This window comes from Camelina sativa, chromosome 6 (assembly GCF_000633955.1).
Source record: "Camelina sativa cultivar DH55 chromosome 6, Cs, whole genome shotgun sequence".
NCBI classification, from domain to species: domain Eukaryota; kingdom Viridiplantae; phylum Streptophyta; class Magnoliopsida; order Brassicales; family Brassicaceae; genus Camelina; species Camelina sativa.
Window position 1 is genome coordinate 16740660 of NC_025690.1, and position 20733 is coordinate 16761392.

At 37.5% G+C, this 20733-nt stretch overlaps 4 protein-coding genes and 1 pseudogene across 6 annotated transcripts in view; 4 read left to right on the forward strand and 1 right to left on the reverse strand.

Moving 5' to 3' along the window:
• LOC104791815 (beta-hexosaminidase 1) overlaps positions 1-2695 on the forward strand; it is a 5088-nt gene extending 2393 nt beyond the window's left edge. The window contains exons 9-15 of the mRNA XM_010517788.2: positions 930-1030; positions 1299-1358; positions 1458-1491; positions 1622-1720; positions 1904-1963; positions 2056-2306; positions 2397-2695. Of these exons, the coding sequence (XP_010516090.1) occupies positions 930-1030; positions 1299-1358; positions 1458-1491; positions 1622-1720; positions 1904-1963; positions 2056-2306; positions 2397-2572 (781 nt within the window). The 3' untranslated portion in view covers positions 2573-2695. The remainder of the gene's footprint in view (positions 1-929; positions 1031-1298; positions 1359-1457; positions 1492-1621; positions 1721-1903; positions 1964-2055; positions 2307-2396) is intronic.
• On the forward strand, positions 6764-10656 carry LOC104791816 (protein-tyrosine-phosphatase MKP1-like). 2 transcript variants are annotated; one of them, XM_010517789.1, is made up of 5 exons: positions 6764-6864; positions 7030-7085; positions 7200-9737; positions 10001-10156; positions 10352-10656. In XM_010517789.1, exons 3-4 carry the CDS (start codon positions 7428-7430, stop codon positions 10055-10057), a joined length of 2367 nt encoding a protein of 788 aa, XP_010516091.1. In that variant the 5' UTR covers positions 6764-6864; positions 7030-7085; positions 7200-7427; the 3' UTR covers positions 10058-10156; positions 10352-10656. The 2 variants fall into 2 exon arrangements, with proteins under 2 accessions (XP_010516091.1, XP_010516094.1); XM_010517792.1 differs by having other exon boundaries at positions 7030-7053.
• Positions 11688-13145, forward strand: LOC104791817 (60S ribosomal protein L23a-2). Its single transcript, XM_010517793.2, has 4 exons — positions 11688-11773; positions 11877-11921; positions 12406-12769; positions 12863-13145. The coding sequence occupies exons 2-4, from the start codon at positions 11906-11908 to the stop codon at positions 12945-12947; spliced, it is 465 nt and encodes a 154-aa protein (XP_010516095.1). The 5' UTR covers positions 11688-11773; positions 11877-11905; the 3' UTR covers positions 12948-13145.
• Positions 13553-14912, forward strand: LOC104791820 (3-oxoacyl-[acyl-carrier-protein] reductase FabG). Of its 2 annotated transcripts, none has more exons than XM_010517794.2 (3): positions 13553-13656; positions 13748-13822; positions 14014-14895. In XM_010517794.2, exons 2-3 carry the CDS (start codon positions 13805-13807, stop codon positions 14839-14841), a joined length of 846 nt encoding a protein of 281 aa, XP_010516096.1. In that variant the 5' UTR covers positions 13553-13656; positions 13748-13804; the 3' UTR covers positions 14842-14895. The 2 variants fall into 2 exon arrangements, with proteins under 2 accessions (XP_010516096.1, XP_010516097.1); XM_010517795.2 differs by having other exon boundaries at positions 13556-13656; positions 14017-14912.
• The window catches only part of LOC104791819, a 6449-nt pseudogene continuing 592 nt past the window's right edge, over positions 14877-20733 (reverse strand).

The following is a 20733-nucleotide window of genomic DNA, read 5'->3' on the forward strand; positions in this document are numbered from 1 at the left end:
GTCCTTCGCTAAACTTGTAAGAAATCATGCTTGTTTTCTTCCCTTTCCCGGATCCACAAAGTTGAACAATCTTCTAATATTTATCAGTTATCTAATTTCTTCCCCATGGACGGTTATGTGAGGTAGAATGTCCTGCATTGGCACATTGTAGACGAGCAATCATTCCCTCTTGAAACTCCTACATATCCTAATTTGTGGAAAGGAGCTTATTCAAGATGGGAACGTTATACTGTTGAGGATGCTTCTGAAATTGTCAGGTAATGGCTTTATGTTTTGTATGTTAAAGAAGTAGTTTGTGTGAGTAATATTAACTATCTTTTCTACTTACTAATACTCTTTATTTTATATTTTTCTTCCGTTTTGTGTTTCATGGTCGGTTTGTGATTTGTGAAGATTTGCCAAAATGAGAGGTATTTGTTTACTAACTCTGGAGCCTAGCATGATCATTATGGCATGAAACTCCTATTCTTTTCGAGTTGAGAATGATTTTAAACGGATTCTATGTGATTACTGATTTCAAATTTGACCAGATACCTCTCATGGTGGAAATATTTATTGCAGGTATTAATGTCATGCCTGAAGTAGATGTCCCTGGCCATGCGGAATCGTGGTAAGGACTATAACTGGAAATTCTTAAATTTTGTTATCATCTTCTTTTCTCTTTATGTCGCTATATTGTTTCGTCACACAGGTCTTTTATGTTCCACCCGAGATTGTAATATCATAAAGTAGCATAGGATTTTCAGTTTCTAAGAAGTTAACAAAAGAGTGTTTCTATACTGTACTTTGTATTACAACACTCCTAATGTTGAAGAATAAGTTTTGTAGTATGGGTTTAAGCTGTAGTTTCTTTTTAGGAATTTATAGCTTCCTTTTGCTTTAATGACACAAATATGATATCTGTAACATATGCGTTGCTTTCACTGTAGGGGGACTGGATACCCTGATCTTTGGCCCTCTCTGTCTTGCCGAGAGCCCCTTGACGTTACTAAAAATTTTACATTCGATGTGATTTCTGGCATTTTGGCAGGTCTACTCCAAGTACTTACTTCTTTATTCCATGTATTGTACACATTTGAATCCGTTACTCCTTTTCTAGTTTTCTAATCCATTTAGTATTAATCGTGTAAAGAACAAGTTAATCTTGAGATGCGGCAAAAAGTTATTAGGAAATCTTGATCCATCCAGCATTGTATGTCTTGCATTTTGATTTTGGTGTGTTATTATGTAATATGCACATTTATCCGTATGTCCTGTTTAGATTCTCATATTTTCTCTTGTGTTTCGGTTTGTAACAGATATGAGAAAGATATTCCCATTTGAGCTTTTCCACTTAGGTGGTGATGAAGTTAATACGGGTTAGTTGTTTAACACCCTGAAATCTCTGCTTCCATGTCATCTAGTCATGTGTTTTTGCTTCTCTTAAGAGCTTCACTTCTCGGTTTCTTGTCTGGCAGATTGCTGGAAAAACACAACTCATGTTAAAGAATGGTACAGTCTTGACTCTCCCACTCTTGTCTCGTTAATTTAATACGTTAGCTAATTGATATAGAAACTCTTGCTTGTTTGTCACATTTCACCTTCCCCTTTTGCTTGATATGTTCATCATTCTCAACTGCAGGCTTCAGGGTCGCAACTTCACGACTAAGGATGCATATAAATACTTTGTACTCCGAGCGCAACAGATAGCCATATCGAAAAATTGGACACCTGTCAACTGGTACAATCTTTTACAAAGATTGCATTATCTGTCAAGTTCTTCAAACCTATTCTTACTGCTGATTGACTCAAACTTATATATATAACAAATGGAAAAGGTGTTTCAGTTCTAGCTTCATAAATGTCTGTTATGTTTGGCTTTAAAATCCAAAAGATTGACATGAATTCTGTGGAATGATCCCAGGGAAGAAACCTTCAGTTCCTTTGGAAAATATCTTGATCCTCGGACTGTGGTGCACAATTGGTAAGAAAACCATTGAAAACAGAAGTCTTCGTCTGATCTTGTCATAGTTTTGAATGCTATATGTCACAACCGCTGTCTAAATCTCGTTGCAGGCTAGTGTCTGATATATGTCAAAAAGCGGTAGCAAAAGGATTCAGATGCATTTTCAGTAACCAAGGATATTGGTACCTTGACCATCTAGATGTTCCGTGGGACGAGGTTTATAACACCGAGCCTCTACATGGGATCAATGAGACTTCTCATCAAAAGCTTGTAATTGGAGGAGAAGTTTGCATGTGGGGTGAAACAGCTGATACATCCGTTGTCCTTCAGACTATATGGCCGCGTGCTGCAGCAGCTGCAGGTAAACTCTACATGATCTTTAACTCTGTACTTTTAAATGGTCTCAGTTCGAATTTGAGATTTTCCTAAATTGTTATCGTTGGTGAAACAGAACGGATGTGGAGCACCAGAGAGGCCGTGTCAAAGGGGAACATAACGTTAACCGCATTGCCACGTCTACGCTATTTCAGATGTCTACTGAATAACCGCGGGGTTCCAGCGGCTCCAGTTGATAACTTTTACGCGCGACGACCGCCATCGGGACCTGGCTCTTGCTATGCTCAGTGATCCAAAACATTTCTTCCCATTGTATATGTAATGTCTCTCTTGTCTGAAATGTGGTTGTTGCATTTGTTATTCTTAACTGTGTGCTTCTCTTAATTACTCAAATCAAAGTTGGCTTTCCTTTTTTTTTTATCTCTTCTTCTGTCTTAGCAATAAGAATGAATCATGAGAACATCAGAAGTTACGATCCAAATTATCGTTAGTATAGAGTTAATTAAAAGTTTAGAACTAAGCTTATGTTTAGTTTAACTTCCACACTTGAAGCTATACAGAAAGAACATTTATCTCGTACCAGTTAACATAAAAGAGAAACCCAATTTAGTAACTCTCTTTCTCACTCTCGAGTTTGTTACAGAAGATGCATGATTGAGTTTGTTATGGTATCAGAGCTCTTCGATCATATGATACATGTATCACACGACGCATCGCTCTAATTACCACATTGGTAATTACCATAAACATTGACTTTGTTAGACATTAGAAAAAAATAAAGATTCCTCACTATTGTAATATTTGTTTATTAACCGGTCTTATATATAATTTTGAGATATGAACTAGCAAAACAACATGGATAGATTGAACATGTAGTGGATCAGAATATGTAATTTCTTAATAGCTAGTAGTAAATATAGCTAGATAACTGTGAATTGTTTTGGTGTTTTTACGTATGCTTTCGTACGTGTTCTAATGTTATTACGTTTCTAAAGCTTAGAAAATGATGGAAGTTTAAAACTCTTATCTATATAGTTTCATAAGGAAACAAGACGTTTTAGTTTACTATATCAACGTAAACTATAAGCTCAAATACTGAAATATATACGAACTGAGTCAAGTCCACATTAAGCTAGCTATGACGTTTTTGGTTAAATAATGATAGTTCAACAATCTATATAGTTCCGGTTTTTCTTATAGTATTAAATCATTTTCCTAGAGACAAATATGGCATTGTAGAAAAAAAATAAAAAGATTATCAAATTGGATTGACGACGACGTGTAGGTTACAATTATTGACCAAAGAAGAACATCAACAACAGCGACTGCGTCCTCAAATTCTCAAGAAAATCCAACGTTAGATTATATCTTACATTAAAAATTATATGGTTTTGACTAGTTCTACTCTTATCTTTTCTAACAAACTGTTTCATTACTATCTTTACTAAAGTCGTTGATATCGTAGGGTTGTGCGTGGTTCATTAATGGTGTATTTTCACTATAAGAAAGAGGCTTCTAGCTTAGAGAGGATTCTAAAGTTTTAACAAAATTTATGTTTTTATAAATTCATGAACACGTACGGATTGGTTTTCTTATGAATGTGTATATTATACACCAACAAAATAAAATTCAAAAATGTGAAAAAATCAAAATTTACTAATGATGTGAGTATTAAAAAAACATTTTAAAAAAACATGAAAATACTATTTCTTCATAAGTTAATATATATAACAAAATTTTTAGAAGATCAACATCACTTTCATCAGTCTTTTCTCTCAAACAACAATATTAATTTTCTTTAATCGAGTAAGATTATGTGTTGCTTCGAACAATAGACTATTCAAAGAGTCAAAGACATGCAAATGAAACTTCAGAGGACTGGCTCTTTCATCAACCTTTATTTTCACCTTTTTTTTCCAACGAGCGATAATATTACTGCAATCTGGTTCAAGGTCAAGGTCAGTTTTGGCATAATCCTGGTTCAATCCACTAAAGAAAATCAATAGAGAATGCATGTTGGCCTTTAACTGGAAAAAGTAATGCTAAATTTGTGAGTACAGTTGAGCAAGAAGGATAAGTAAAATTAACATGACTAAGCTGGGTTGTTTCACTTCTTTGCATGCAAGAGAGGAAAGCACACCGTTGTGTTTAGGAGGAAACATGGAGACTGGAGAGAAACTACTAAGGGAGCTAAGAGAAGAGAAACCTAGAAGATACAAATTAAGGGTGCATAGATTAATAGAGAAGATTGTTTAAATAATGAGTACTTTTTTAGTATTTCAGTGTATTTTTTTTTAAAACATACATAATTTATTTGTAATTCACCTACCAGTTTTCTTTAAGAAAAAAAAAACAAAGTTTTAAGATTCAGTTTGCTTATAAATATATTAGGAATTTTTTTTGTATATTCACATGAAAAGTATCAAACAACACTAATAGGATACATTATACATATTTCATGCCTAAAAATCCTATAACATGTAAGGTAAATCTGATGCCTGAAATATATGTGATCATCATACATTGACCAGTGCTGAGCATCTTTTTGGAAACAAAATAAACTACTGCACACGGCCTGGTCAACACAAGAAACTTGCCATTGCTTTCAAAACTACTTTTCACTAAAACTTTTGACGTCTATTTTTCTTACTAATTATTTTGTTATTCAAACCACTAACATTATGATTCGAAACTTCGAGTGGTGATATTGGTAGAAAACGTTATGTGAAGGATGCAGAATAAATATTTGTCATAAAGCGGCATAAGTATAACCAAATAGTAAAAAAAAATAACAATAAAAAAGTAACCAAACAGTAGTGATAGATAAAAAAAGCGATAGAGACTAGAATTGTGTGTTTAGTTTTGTATTAAAATAGAAAAATACTTAGCTTCACCTTTAGCCGGTTGAACATTGTATTCATTCCCTCTCCTCTCAACTAATCAAAATTTTCTATTTAGTATTTTATTTAAAAATAATTCAAAATTAAATAAAAAAAGCAAAACAAATTAAGAAAACAAATTCTGTATACTTTTATTTAAAGAAAATTAAATATTGGCTTGGTTTAGATTGTACAATCAAAATAGTTTATATATCGGTTTGGGTTTATAAATGAGAATTATAGTTTAGATTCTATAATTAAAATGAAATTATACGTCGGTTTGAGTTTACAAATGTGATAGTTAGGGTTTAGATTTTACAATTAGAACAAAATTATACGTCGGTTTGAGTTTACAAATGTGATAGATAGGGTTTAGATTTTATAATTAGAACGAAATTATATGTCGGTTTGAGTTTACAAATGAGATGGTTAGGATTTAGATTTTACAATTAAAACGAAATTATCTATCGGTTTAAGTTTATAAAATAGCAGATTAAGTTTTTAATTTTATAATAATGTATATAGATTTTATAAGGAGGTCAATGAAATGTATGTCTCATTAGAATATGTTCATACCACACTTTAAACGTCAGAAAAAATGTAATAACGTAGATCGAATAAGGCCACAATCTTTTCTTTGGTCTTATAGCAGTCGTATCAAAATAATTAATCGCTCCAAAATATGATTTTGATAACACAATCGTATAATATATTCATTCATCTTGGACTTGTCAATATTAGTAAATGTGGTTACTAATTAAATATTAATGCTACGTTAAAATAGAACAAACAAAGAGTATAGTACGTTTCAAGTCCATCGTCTATGCGGAAAAAATATTTTGTTTCGATGAAGAAAAGTTTATTTTTCTTATACAAGTGAAAAGACACAAAATAATAATAATAATAATATTGCAAACAAGACAAAAATAGAGAATAAATAAAACAACAATCATCACTGCCAATTATCACGGGGGAAAGTTATTAAGAAATGTCTGTCTACTCAATAATGATCAGTATCATCATGCTTTTAAGTTATTTAAATTCATCAAAATTTATTTAGTCTTGTTAATAAATTTTGAAAAAAAAAAAATTCAAAATGAAGCAGTTATTATTGTATTGGATGGTAATTAATTTTTGTTCAAAAGAATAATTAATGCTTTGATTAAACAAGTAAGACTGAAAATGGTATTTTAAGCAGGTTTAATTTGTATGTTAAAAAAAGGTATAGTTGACTAAAGAAATCCAAAGTTAACTTAGTAATTACTTTAACTGTAGAGTTAACACATGAGAAACTCTAAATAAATTTAATTATGTTTTTTGACAAGCAATAAATGAAAAAATGCTGACAAATTGGTTTCAAAGGTTTCAACGCGTTTCTATAAAAATTCAAATCAGGAGATAATTATCAATAATTAATTTAATCGTCACTGTTACTTTATAATATACCCCAAAAATAATTAAAATAATAATAGCAAAAATAATTAAAATAATAATAGAAAAAGTAAAAACGAATTATAATTTTTTTTAATTAAAAAAAAAAATTACTGTTTTCTCCCACTTCCCATCTTTCCCTTTTGTTGTTGTGTTCTTTCTTCTTCTTCAATCTTCAGCTTTTGCTTTGCCCCATTCTCTCTCTTCTCTTCTCTAAAGAAAAAAAAATAAAAAGATCCAAACTTTGACGGCTCTCTCAATCCTCCTCACTCCGTAAGTTCCAAATCTCTCTCCTTTACTCTCATATCTATATATATATATATATATATATATATATAACCAACCCAGGAGAATTGCTTCATCCCCCCCTTTTTTGTCATCATCTTTTCAGATTCTCAGTTTCTTCTGTTTCTGTTTCTTATCCTTTTTTTAATTCAGGTTTCTGTATCGTCCTTTCTCGAGGTATTAATTAATTCTGGTCTTATTGAATTCGGGTATATTCTCTCTTTTCTTTTTTTTTTTTTTTTTTTTTCTTTCTTATGCGTGTTTACCTATCTTCTTTTGTCGTGTTTGATCTGATACTGGGTTCTTCTCTCTTCCTGTTTTAGGGTTTTAAAGTCTGGGATAAGACTGATTTGATTCGTGAGAGAGCTTTTGATGGTTAATTGTTAGATCAGATGTGGATTTATCACTGAAGTAATATGGGAGAAGCAAAGATCCTTGGTTTACAGTAGATGTTGTTGTGAGGAACAAGTTGGATTTTTGTTTTTGTTTTTGTGTGTGTGTGTGTGTTGGGGATAAAAGTTTTCAAAGTCTTTCTGAGATTAAAAGATTGGATGGTGGGAAGAGAGGATGCCATGGGGAATGATGAGCCTCCTCCTGGTTCTAAGAAATTGTTTTGGCGTTCTGCCTCTTGGTCTGCTTCAAGGACTGCATCACAAGTTTCCGAGGGTGAGGAGCAAAGTCTCAACATTCCCTGTCCTAATAGTTCTGGCCCCAGTCGTAGATGCCCACCTCCTCCTTTAACTCCTCGTTCCCATCACAACAGCAAGGCTAGAGCTTGTTTGCCACCGTTGCAGCCTCTTTCCATTTCTAGGAGGAGCTTAGATGAGTGGCCTAAGGCGGGTTCGGATGATGTTGGTGAGTGGCCTCATCCACCAACACCTAGCGGGAACAAAACAACCGGGGAGAGATTGAAGCTCGATTTATCATCAACGCAGCAGCGGGTCTCAGATAAGAGCGCTGGTCTAGCTAAGAGGGAGAAGATTGCTTACTTTGATAAAGAGTGTTCAAAGGTTGCTGACCATATATACGTGGGAGGAGATGCTGTGGCAAAAGATAAGAATATATTGAAAAACAATGGGATCACGCATATCCTGAACTGCGTTGGTTTTATCTGTCCGGAATACTTCAAGTCTGATTTTTGTTACAGATCCCTGTGGTTACAGGATAGTCCGTCAGAGGATATAACTAGTATTCTGTACGATGTGTTTGACTACTTTGAAGACGTGAGGGAGCAAAGTGGAAGGATCTTTGTTCATTGTTGTCAAGGAGTTTCACGATCTACCTCGTTGGTAATTGCATATCTGATGTGGAGAGAAGGGCAAAGTTTCGACGATGCATTTCAGTATGTAAAGTCTGCTAGAGGTATTGCTGATCCTAACATGGGCTTTGCTTGCCAATTGTTACAGTGCCAAAAGAGGGTTCATGCGTTCCCGCTAAGCCCTACTTCCTTACTTAGGATGTACAGAATGTCTCCACACTCTCCTTATGATCCTTTGCATCTTGTTCCAAAACTGTTGAATGATCCATGCCCGTCTTCTCTGGATTCAAGAGGTGCATTTATCATTCACTTACCTTCTGCGATTTACATTTGGGTTGGTAGGCAGTGTGAAACCATCATGGAAAGAGATGCAAAAGCTGCTGTTTGTCAGATTGCTCGATATGAGAAAGTCGAAGCACCTATTATGGTGGTCAGAGAAGGCGATGAGCCTGCTTATTACTGGGACGCTTTTGCAAGCATTTTGCCTATGATCGGGGGCTCGGTGGTTAAAATTCAACCAGGTGACAGGAAGGTCGACGCATATAATCTGGATTTTGAGATTTTCCAGAAAGCCATCGAGGGAGGTTTTGTGCCAACTTTAGCTTCATCCAACAACGAACATGAGACTCATCTTCCTGCTAGGGAAAACAGTTGGAGCTCATTGAAATGTAAGTTTGCATCAAGGTTTGAGAAGGGTTTTCGGTATGTCTCCAAAACGCCTCTATCGAGGGTCTATTCTGATTCGATGATGATCGTGCATTCATCAGCCTCACCTTCCTCAACAACTTCTTCATCGTCATCTGCATCGCCTCCTTTTCTTTCTCCGGATTCTGTATGTTCAACAAATTCAGGCAATAGCTTAAAGAGTTTCTCACAATCATCTAGGCGGTCGTCCTTGAGACCTTCTTCTATTCCACCATCGTTGACATTGCCGAAATTTTCCAGCCTGTCTCTCCTTCCATCCCAGACTTCTCCTAAAGAATCTCGTGGTGTCAATAATTCTCCACAGCCTTACATTGAACCGTCACCAAATAGAAAGGCTTCACCCTCTCTTGCAGAGCGTAGAGGCAGTCTGAAAGGATCTCTGAAGTTACCAGGTTTGGTTGATTCTAACAGAAGCACACCTGCGTTTACTTTACATCCGGATGATAGCATTGACATAGTCTTCAACTTGGAGGGAATTAGAAATGGCGATCTAAATCCAGCAAATGACTGCAAAGAGAGAACTGCAGATTCAGATTTGCCACAGAAGGAAATGATATCCTTAATCAGTCGCAGTACATCTGATAAACACAAATCGGGAGGTGATAACTTGGGCCAGCCTGTAGCATGTCGGTGGCCAAGTATGGAGATGATTACAGAACTGAGCAGAGGTTGCTTAGATTCAGAATCTGTTATAGCAATCCCGTTGCCAAGTGATGCTGTAGGAGGAACGGGTAGTAGGATTTTGTACATTTGGATAGGAAAGTCATTCTCTTTTGATAACAACTGTTCTCTAATAGATAGCAACAAAGCGGCGGACACTGGGGAGAATGTTGATTGGATACAGGTTGGTGAATCCATTTTGTCTCAGATGGACTTGCCTAAAGATACCCCTATAAAGGTAATCGCCAAAACTTTAGATGCTCTGATAGTTTTTACTAGTTTTAAAGTCTGCTTGGTCATCTTTGTCATATCTTATCTAACCAAACTAAATTTGAAGATAAAAATTACAATCCCAGCACTTTCATTACTGAAGATATAGAATCCATATGATTTCAGCAGTTGTATGTACTGATTTATCTTATAGGGTTTGCATGGTTTCAACTTGCTATGGTCATTTTGATGTGTGTAACTGATAACTTGCTTCTCTTTTTTTGTTCACAGATAGTTAGGGAAGCTGAGGATCAGCTAGAATTTCTTGCACTGCTGAGTGTGCTATAGCACCAGCCCGCAAGTTCTACACATTTACTCTGTTTTTTTTCTTTTTCTTTCACAGATTCCTTCGACTTCAATACTTTCCAAGTATTCCATTCAGCTTAGGTGAGAAATTACTCTGAACGCAGTTCCTAATACTTTTTCCTTACAATTGCATCCCATCTTGATCGTCACTTCTGGATTATGTTTATTTGCTGTCTTTTTATTGATTTGAGTTGAGGATGGTTGGAACAAAAACATAAAAGCTCGAATGATCGGTTTACAAACCTTATTGTTCTTTCTGTTTAACGTCTGATGCAGAGATCTCTCTCTGTGCTTATGGAAGTTGATGTTGGAAGGAGGGAAACAGCTCTCTTGTACAGTGAGGAAAAAAACAACTTCTATCATATTAAGTCCTTAAGGGCCATTGTTAGCATCAGATATAAAACTGTAAGGTAGGGGGCTTTATGAGGATTTTAGATAATGGACTTGTTACAAATGTTTACAAATACAGCTCAGCCACAATAGTTTTTTTTTGTTAAACTTTTCCTTTTCGTTTATTCACCAAGTAAAGAACTCTGTAGGTTTTGAAGTCTAATTGAATAATTACCGTCTTAAACACTTAATTTACTACTGTTTTCCTTGTCCTCCAATTTTGGTTTTTGCACAAAGTTTCATTTTTTTCTCTCTCTAATACAGTAAAACTGTAAAACCATACCAAATGTCCTTTTTCTTTCTCCTCAAGGCCTCACTTGGTGACACACTATACATGTAGATTTATTTGGTACAATGAAAGCAATTTTACAATGATTCATGAGACATGTTTTTTTTTTTTAACTCGATATTAAATAAGGATTTGGAGTTTGGTTACATTTTTTTAACTGGATTACGCCACCAGGTGAGGGATGGTTTAAAATAAATACTGATGGAGCATCCGGCGGGAATCTGGGTCTCGCAGCTGCAGGTGGGGTTATCAGGGATGGTGATGGCAATTGGTGTGTGGGATTCTCGTTGAACTTAGGGATTTGTTCTGCTCTCTGGCGGAGCTATGGGGCATGTATTATGGTTTGTATGTGGCGTGGGATCGAAGGTACTCGCGGGTTGAGTTAGAGGTGGACTCTGAGACGGTGGTAGGCTTTTTAACGACAAGGATTAATGATTCGCATCCCCTGTCCTTCCTAGTACGTATGTGCTACGGCTTCTTGTCGCGTAACTGGATAGTCCGCGTTTCTAGGCAAACCGTCTCGCGGACGGTTAAGCTAACTATGCATTCACATTACCTTTGGGGTTTCATTTATTTGAGGCTAGAGTGGATGTGGTGAACTCTATTGTATTAGAAGATGCTATCGGGGCTGCGCGCCCACGTTTGGTTCCAGTGTAATGTTTTTAAATTTTTCTATTAATAAAACAGGGGTTAAGCCCCCTTTTCCGACCAAAAAAAAAATTAGCATCAGCAATTTGATGTCCCCATCTTGGTTTTCTAGTTACAGTTTCTATTTGTTCAATGAATACGTTCACAAAATCTTTTTGTAGTAAACTTCATCACTTCATCAATTTTTTAACCTCGTTTCTAATGGGCTCATTTAAAGGAAGCCGACTACTGTATCCAAGGCCCAAAATGGAATCAATCTAGGGTTTACTCTTATGGTTTCATTTTCACTTCACCTTTTACAAATAAATAAAAACCTCAGAGCAACTTCGACGCTGCTGATTTTTTAGGGTTTCTTCTGTTTCCCCGCTGAGGTTCGTCCTTCTCATCTCTCTCGATCTCCCGTTCTAGCCCCTTCTTCTCTCAGCTTCAATTGCTATCAGTTTCTTTACTGATTTGATTTTCTGGGTTTTGCAGGTTTCGTTGAAAGGATCTATCTTTGACTAATGGCTCCAGCTAAAGGTGAGGCCTTTATTTTTTGTTTTCCGTTGTTACCTGCTTTGTTTCTCGTTACTTTGATTAGTAAATTTGATTCCAAATTTGCTGCTAATCACGATTGCTTGTTTAGCAATATCCAATACTGTGACTGAACAACAGCTTTCTGAAATGTATGATTCTTGCCTGGCTCTGTTAATATATCGTGTTTTGATCATCACGTCTTCTCTTACTCGTGCTGATGTGACTTTTCTCTGTTATTGTTTCATCTGATCATGTGCTTGTTTGTCCTTGAGTTGCCAAGGATCAAAACTTTCTTTATGAGCTGTCTTTTTAGAAACGAGTCTGAGCTTGATATAGTATTGAACATAAAAGTGTTTTGGGATTATGACGATTGTTTAAAATGAATATGCATTTCGTTAATAGTAGTAACCATGGTAATGGCTCATATACAAATTCAGGTTTTACAAATCCTTTTTATAATTGGTTCAATGCTCTATTGTTGTTGCAGTTGATGTCACCAAGAAGGCCGACCCTAAGGCCAAGGCCTTGAAAGCTGCGAAAGCAGTGAAATCTGGCCAAATCATTAAGAAGTCTGCTAAGAAGATCAGGACAAAGGTGACTTTCCACAGGCCAAAGACATTGAGCATTCCTAGGAATCCCAAGTACCCACGACTCAGTGCAACGCCAAGGAACAAATTGGATCATTACCAGATCCTCAAGTACCCTCTCACTACCGAATCTGCCATGAAGAAGATCGAAGACAACAACACCTTAGTCTTCATTGTTGACATCCGTGCTGACAAGAAGAAGATCAAAGATGCTGTCAAGAAGATGTATGACATTCAGACCAAGAAAGTCAACACCCTCATTAGGTAAAAACACACTTGGAAAACAGAAAACATCACTTTAGTTTTCGTTTTTTTACTTGAAGAGATGATGTTATATAATGTATCTTTTTGTTACAGGCCCGATGGAACGAAGAAAGCGTATGTGAGGTTGACTCCTGATTATGATGCTTTGGACGTGGCTAACAAAATCGGGATCATCTAAATCTCATCCATCTGTCAGCTCTGTGATTTCACTTTGAAAACAGACTTCTGGTTTTTCTTTTTCCATAGTCTCCAGTTTTGCTAGAGAAAATTAAGATATTATCTTTTGTTATATGTTTTTTTATCTTTGGATTCGAAGATTAAGGTTTGGTATTTGTTGATGAGTCCGTATCTTCTCTTTAGTTCTTGTTCCAATCTCTTTCTTTATTCTTCTACCTCTATGATCCCGGTTTAGTTTTAAACCAACTCAAAATCCAATTGTCTACATATTCTTTATCAATTTATTTTAGGTATTTTTGAATGATATAGTACTGAACAGTGAACACTTCGTTGTGGAGCCCGAGCACTACCAATCTGTACGCGAGAAACTCGTGGTTATAAAAAACGTTACAATACTGTATTTATAAATATATATGAATTGTTTATTTGCTTGTTGCCAAAATAAGACAGGAAACATCATGGAGTCTCCTAATGTCGGGTATTGATTGATAGTCGGTAAGTAAAATCATCAAAACCTAATAAGTTTGCGATGGGTTACACGAATCAGTTAAGGAATTAGATTGCCACGTTATCTGGTGATGATTACACGAATCTTTTTTTAATATGCAATGTAAGGATGTTATTCATTGGGACCTAAAAACTACGGATTGGGCACAAACAGTCCTGTTGTGGGAACGTGTTCGAGTTGGTGTCTTGTCTTTAGAACCGCGGTATGGGTTCGCTAAACATCTTATGTGAAACATGTTAAATTGGGAGTATGGTATTGTTCTTTGACACTCTTTTATTTTTGTATATATAAAGGCTATGTCATGGGCTTCTCTTTATCCATCGAAGACGACGACACACAGATAAACAAATATGAGCAATCATCAAACTGTGAGATACCCTTTTCTCTCATGTCCCATCTTTCTTTTTCTTGTATTAGCTTCAATATTATTAGATAAGCATATTGATTTTGTGTTATCTTTTTTTTTCATCATATGATTCCATGGAGATTATCGATCGTGTGTTTCTTCTGTCTATGTAATCTGAAATTACTTTTTTTTTGTTTTTGTTTTGGGGAGAAGCAGGTGTTGAGGCAATTGGAGCCATGGTGTGAACTTGAAGACAAAGTGGTTCTTGTGACAGGAGCTTCTTCTGGTATAGGAAGAGAGATCTGTCTTGATCTGGCTAAAGCTGGCTGTAAGATTATCGCAGCAGCTCGTCGTGTTGATCGTCTCAACTCTCTCTGCTCTCAAATTAACAGCTATAATTCAACTGGAACCCAAGCTGCAGCTCTTGAGCTTGATGTTTCATCAGATGCACTTACAATTCAAAAAGCGGTTAAGGAAGCTTGGGAGATCTTTGGAAAAATCGATGTGTTGATCAACAATGCCGGAATCAGAGGCGAGGTCAAGACGAGTTTGGATGTGTCAGAGGATGAATGGGAGAAAGTCTTCAGGACCAACTTAACCGGACCTTGGTTAGTCTCCAAGTACGTGTGCCTTTTGATGCGTGACGCTAAACGCGGTGGCTCGGTGATAAACATCTCATCGATCGCAGGGCTTCACCGTGGGCTGTTGCCCGGTGGACTCGCATATGCTTGTTCCAAAGGCGGAGTTGACACTATGTCGAGGATGATGGCACTTGAGTTAGGCGTGCACAAGATCAGAGTAAACTCGATCGCACCGGGGCTTTTCAAGTCAGAGATTACAGAAAGTCTCCTGCAGAAAGAGTGGATGAAGAACGTGACCGAGCGTGTTGTCCCGTTAAAGGTGCAACAAACTGTGGATCCCGGGCTTACCTCTCTTGTTCGCTATCTCATTCATGACGCTTCTCAATATGTGTCCGGGAACACATACATTGTCGATTCCGGAAATACATTGCCCGGTGTGCCCATTTTTTCATCTCTCTGAACTTAAAACCCATATCTTGTGCAATAATAAGTGAATACATTTACAAATTCTCTACCGCTTAAGAAACTTTACATACATCATCAAAGTTTTTACAAGATCAAACCAGCACAAAAAATAAAGGAAAAGAAAAAATAAACATTTTCCCGAATGATTTACCACCCTTCTAAAATCTTCGGATTTAATGAACAAAATCGATATACGGTACCTTGGAGAACGAAGCAATGACCATGACCTACTTCTAAAGCTTCGTCTCCAAAAAATGAATAAGCAGGTCGAACACCATGGAAATCTACATCTACAGGGGGCACTATCTGCTACAGAACTAACCGTGGTTGTATAAATCCTTTTTAGCATTTAGCCGTCCCTCCCGGGGATTATTGATCAGAGATGCCAAAACCATTTCTATCATCGAGAGAGCCTCAAACTCTATATTAGTCGATGTTGGCGTAAACCTTTACCGAAATGTGGTTGCATCAAACGGACATACAATCCATTCTTTGCTGTTAAAGAATCATGTGTACCTTCCTCTACTATCCTCCCTCCATTGAGAACCACAATGTTATCCACATGTCTCATCATAGCCGCTCTATGTGCTATTAGAATCGTTGTTTTGTTCCCCATTATCAATGTGTCAAGAGCCTCCTGCACAACCCGGCTCGATTCAGATTCGATAGACGAGCTTGCTTCATCTATTAAGATGATGGGAGCATTCTTCAGCACTACCCGCGCTATCGCTATTCTCTGTTTCTGTCCCGGGGTTAGTTCCACGCCTCTCATCCCGATATGTGTGTCGTAACCGTGAGGTAAGCTGCTGATGAAATGGTGAGCATTTGCAATTCTTGCTGCTTCCTTCATCTCAGCTTCACTCGCATTATGTCTTGCATATATGATATTCTCTCTGATTGTTGTGGAAAAGATTATGGGTTCTTGCTGAACCAAACCCATGTGGCTTCTCAACCATCTCAAATTATACAACTTCAAGTCTCTCCCATCTAGTAGGACTTGACCAGCAACTGGGTCGTAGTATCTCTCTACTAGTGAGATTATAGTGCTTTTTCCAGAACCCGANACGCATTGCAGGCGAAAAGAAGAAACTGTGAGAAACCAAACGCAAAACCTATAACCATCCCATGGAGAAAGCTCTGTCTGAGTATCCGCTGGAGCTGCATCCTGTACAGTTCCATCACTTTGTTACCAGCACAGAAAGCAACAACAGTGTAGATGTTTCTAACAGCATCCTCGAGGACTAAAGATGCCTTTCTATGCATCTCCTGTATGCCTTTTGAGAATCCGCCAAGCCACAGTTTCTGCAAAATCGTTTAGGTGATGATTAGAATGTTCTGTCAGCTGAATAAACAAACATTTCTGAGCTACGTGCATTCAGAATGAGGAAAAAAAATGAGATACATGCTAAATCTCTACTTGAACTTGAAGGTTTGCAAAATCAGAAACACATGATAATGAACACAAACTGACTAAAATATAATAATAAATTTCAAAGAAGTTTCTAGAAGGAACAATGCAAACCTGAGCAATGGCAGAAAGTGTGAGAATTGGCAAAGTTGCCAATGCAACAAGGGCCAAACGCCAACCAAGCAGCAACCCAATAAGAAGAGCAACAATAACGGCAAAACTATCTTGAATAAATATTGAAAGCCTGTTGCTGAAGGCAGCTCGGACAAAAGTAGCATCATTTGCTAAACGCATGGATAACGTATCTGGACTGTTCTCTTCATCATCGAACCATCCAACTTCGTTACGCAGCATTGCTGTAATAGCAGGAAAATTAATGAACTGAGGCAAGTAAAAATAGTTAAAATGAGGTGAAGTAAATTATAATGAATAAAAAATTTCCTACCTGAGAACATCATCCTCCGAACTCTCTCCGTCATTTTCTCCCCCATTATGCCAAAATAGAAGTGCTGCAAGAAATTGGCAACAACTGTCACAATCCCCATGCAGGCAATGATTAAACACCATTTGTCAACCTCGTCGCGCAAGTGGCCTCCTTTGCTTTTATAATATTCTGTCACTACCAACGCAATGACATAAGCCAGAAGAGGATTGAAAGAGCCAAAGATGGCAGCACCAAGACTCCCTAATACAGCATAAAGCCACTCTGGGAAACTAAGCTGTGCCAACCTCCAAAATGAAGGTGACTTCTTGTGTTGAGCATCCTTAGCCGGCTTACCATTTGCTGTAGTGTCATCAGAAAAACTAAGAGGACGACTAAAAGTCTGTGAATGAGAACGCTCGTTTTTAGGATCGGATGTTAAAAGGGGCGAAACAGGGGACTCTGGATCTGAACCGTTTGATTTTTGACGGGGACACTGAACATCAATTTTAGGAAGTTCTGGTAACCTCATCTCGAAACTATCTTGCCTTTTGATAGTTGGCTCTTTATCAGCATCGTCCAGAGGCAAGCCATTTTCCCCCACTTTCTCAGGTGCAGGGCTATGATCATTAGGTGATTCTTCAGTATTAAAACACAGGTCCTGGGGACGGAACACACCATTACCTCTCTGAAGAGATGGAGACTTGATCATTTTGGGTGATGATGGTTCTTGGATGCCACAGCCAGCTGACGACTCTCTCTTGGTTCTTGGAAGCTTTGTTGCTTCTTCACAATTCAGAAGCTCAGCATACAGCCCACCAAGATTTATCAATTCATCGTGTGTACCCATTTCAACGAGCTGACCTTCCTCCATCACGGCAATATAGTCAGCATTTCTAATCAAACTTAATCGTCGGGCTATTATTATCGTTGACCGTCCCAACATCAGAAGATCGAGAGCCTCCTGAACAATTCTTTCAGCTTCGAAGTCTAGTCCTCCAGTTACTTCATCTAGCAGAAGAATTGTTGGGTTCAAAAGCACAGCTCTAGCAATCGAAAGTTTTATTTTCTGCTCCTCTGTCATTGATAAACCGGCTCTCCCGACCTAGAAGACAAAGAAGGCATTTCCCACTTCAATGTTGAATACCAACTGAAGAAAACAGGATTTCATAACAGTATTTTTTCAAATGATGTCTACCTGAGTTTCATATCCTTTTTCAAGTGAGCTGATAAATGTGTGTGCATGCGCAATTTTGGCTGCCTCCTCTATCTGATCATGAGTAGCATCACGACCATATGCAATATTCTCTCTTATGCTCAAGCTTAGCAGAGCAGGCTCCTGGGTAACCAGGCCTATTTGGCTTCTCAGCCACTCCAGTTTTAGATTTTTAATATTTTCTCCATCAAGGAGAACTTCTCCTGCATAAGAGAAAACCACAGATGGAGTCAGCTCATAATTTTCTCCATGGACAGGTGAGTGGTGCATCTTAAATTACAAGTCAAAGTACCTAATGTTGGATCATAAAATCGTTCCATTAACGGAATGATGCTGCTTTTTCCAGAACCATTTCTACCAACAAGTGCAACTGCTTTTTTAGCAGGAACCGTCAGGTAAAATCCACTCAAGATTGGAATTTCAGGCCGTGACAGATAACTGAAATACACATTCCGGAACTCAATATTTCCTTGAACAGAAGCCAGCACATCTCCTTCTTGATTAGCCACAGAAGAAGAACGAGTTATCATCTCAAAAAGTCTATACGCAGCAATCCTTCCTTGATCAAAAGAATAGAAGTTCGTAGCAGCTTGGTTTAAACCCCTGCCCAACAGAATATGCATAATCAAGACATTATTCTATGTAATAACATGTGTATATATGTAAATGTAATACTAACATCAACTGAACATGTATTAAATATGATATTAGTAGAGAGTAGAGACTGGGAAGATTTCTCCACCAGCAGAAAAGCTTACAGGCCACTTAAAATAACAGCAAAAAGAGCTGCTATGATTTCTCCACCATTTGCCCTTCCATTGTTAACGAAGAATCGTCCAATCCAAAGTTGCAGGGCACACGAGCATATAGCAAGCCCATAAGTAAATCCAAGTCCAAGGCCTTGCACAAGACTAATTAATATGCCATATCTCAGGGTTGCTTGAAGGGAGGTTGCATATGAATATTTTGCTAGAGTTTCATTTGTAAAGGCATATAAAGTCCTAATGTAAGAGATTGCCTGCACATTTAAGATAAATCATTCTAAGAATAGAATATTCATACCAGACTCTAACTGAGGCAAATAACTAATCTCGGAAGGGAGCACTATAAAATGGGAACTGTAGGGTATACATTACAAAACCACTTGTAATCATGCATAAACTGGCAGAAGCTAAACTGATTCTTGATCGCGGTAAACCTCACTGTATCTACTGAAGTAACCTAGAAATGCGTGCCTAAGTGCAACCTTAACCCTCTTGGATTCTGCCTACCATTTTCTGAACTTAACAAAAAAAGTTTGATTAAATAAGAGCTAAAAAGAAAAGATGCTTAACTCTCTAAGCATAATTCTAAGTCAAAATATGCAGAAAAAGAAAGTTGGATGCCAACAAGGCACATATGTATATGAGAAAATATAGTGATACAAACTTTTAACAGTTAGTTTTTAGCTTCCAGTTTTTATACTTCAAGTATTCAGCGATCATACTGGAAAAAACTTCAAGTTTTAAATTGCGGCGAAGAGAAAATCTTGATGCTAGTTTCATAATCTCTCAATAAACCTATCAATCGTAATACCTGTTCAGCAATACCGGCTGCTTCAGCATATGCATCTTGTATGTTCTCAGCAAGTCTGTGGAGAAATATATTTGATATGCCTCCTGCAGCAACAATGAAAGGACCGGTGGCTAATGTAATCAATGCAATTTCCCAGCAGTTGACAAATCCAATAATAAGTCCACTGATAAACGTAGCCATGTTATGAATATAATTTCCAACCTGCAAAGTCCGGGAACAGGAAGAAGATTAAAGAAATAGCATATAACTCACAGTGAAAAGGAAAAGATATGAACGAGAAAACTCTTAGAGTCAATATAAAGGGACAGACATACTTTTTCGCTTAAAGCTGACTGAATGAGTAAGACATCGCTCAGCACTTGGCTCACAATATCCCCATTATTACCATATGTATCAAAGAAACTCATATCCTGATTCAATAGTACTTGGACGTACTTGGACCTGATCACAGCGGTCTGCCTCTCTCCAGTCAGTATCCAGCAAGAAACCTCTATTATAAGAACACATTTAGTAAGAGTGACTGACTGTTAAATAAGAAACATTTTATATATGTATATTAAGCAAAAAAAACAACAACTTACCAATCCAACCAGAAATGAAAACAGCCCCGGCGATGTAGACGATAGTCAATGAAAGCTGCACAAAATGAGCAGATAAGTAACTTGAGATGGCTGGTGCGTATCAATGCTTTCAATAATGGAAACTGAAGCTAAACAGTTCAAAACACACTCTTTGACAAACACATAATAATAAAACCAAAAAAAAAAGCCAATTCGGAGGTAAATCGTCAAAAAGCGAAACTAACCTCGACGAGGCGGTCAAACTGATCCCGAGATCTCTGGTGAGTCGAATCATTAGAGAAAGCAAGAACCTCAACAATCTTGGCGAAGTAATGCAAGTAAACAATAAGCGCAGTACCATGAGCAGCAGCAGCAACGGAGCCAACAATCATAAGCACCCAATCGAAACGGTCAGCGCAAGCGAAGAGCTGAGAGAAAGGAACAGCAGCAGGAGGTGGCTCAACCTCGTCTAGCTCATCAATCTCTTCATCAGCGTCCGCTTGCGCTTGCGCTGCCGCCGTACCCGTGCCACCACCACCAGACTCAGCACCAGGGTCGAGATAAGGAGAAGGAGACTCGGGAGGCTCGGAGACTTCAGAGACTGGAGTTAACGGTTGCATATGAGGTGGAGACCATCCGAATAAACCTCTAGAGATCATCATCTTTGGAGTCCCCGAAGGAGCTCACCACGACGACTCACCTTCTGT

Excerpts from the sequence above, each read along its gene's own strand:
- LOC104791817 (XM_010517793.2), top strand. Across the intron at positions 12,770-12,862 it reads AAAGTCAACACCCTCATTAG|GCCCGATGGAACGAAGAAAG; the intron begins GTAAAAACACAC and ends TTTTTGTTACAG.
- LOC104791816 (XM_010517789.1), top strand. The coding sequence starts at position 7,428 with ATGGTGGGAAGAGAGGATGCCATGGGGAATGATGAGCCTCCTCCTGGT. Across the intron at positions 9,738-10,000 it reads CTAAAGATACCCCTATAAAG|ATAGTTAGGGAAGCTGAGGA; the intron begins GTAATCGCCAAA and ends TTTTGTTCACAG.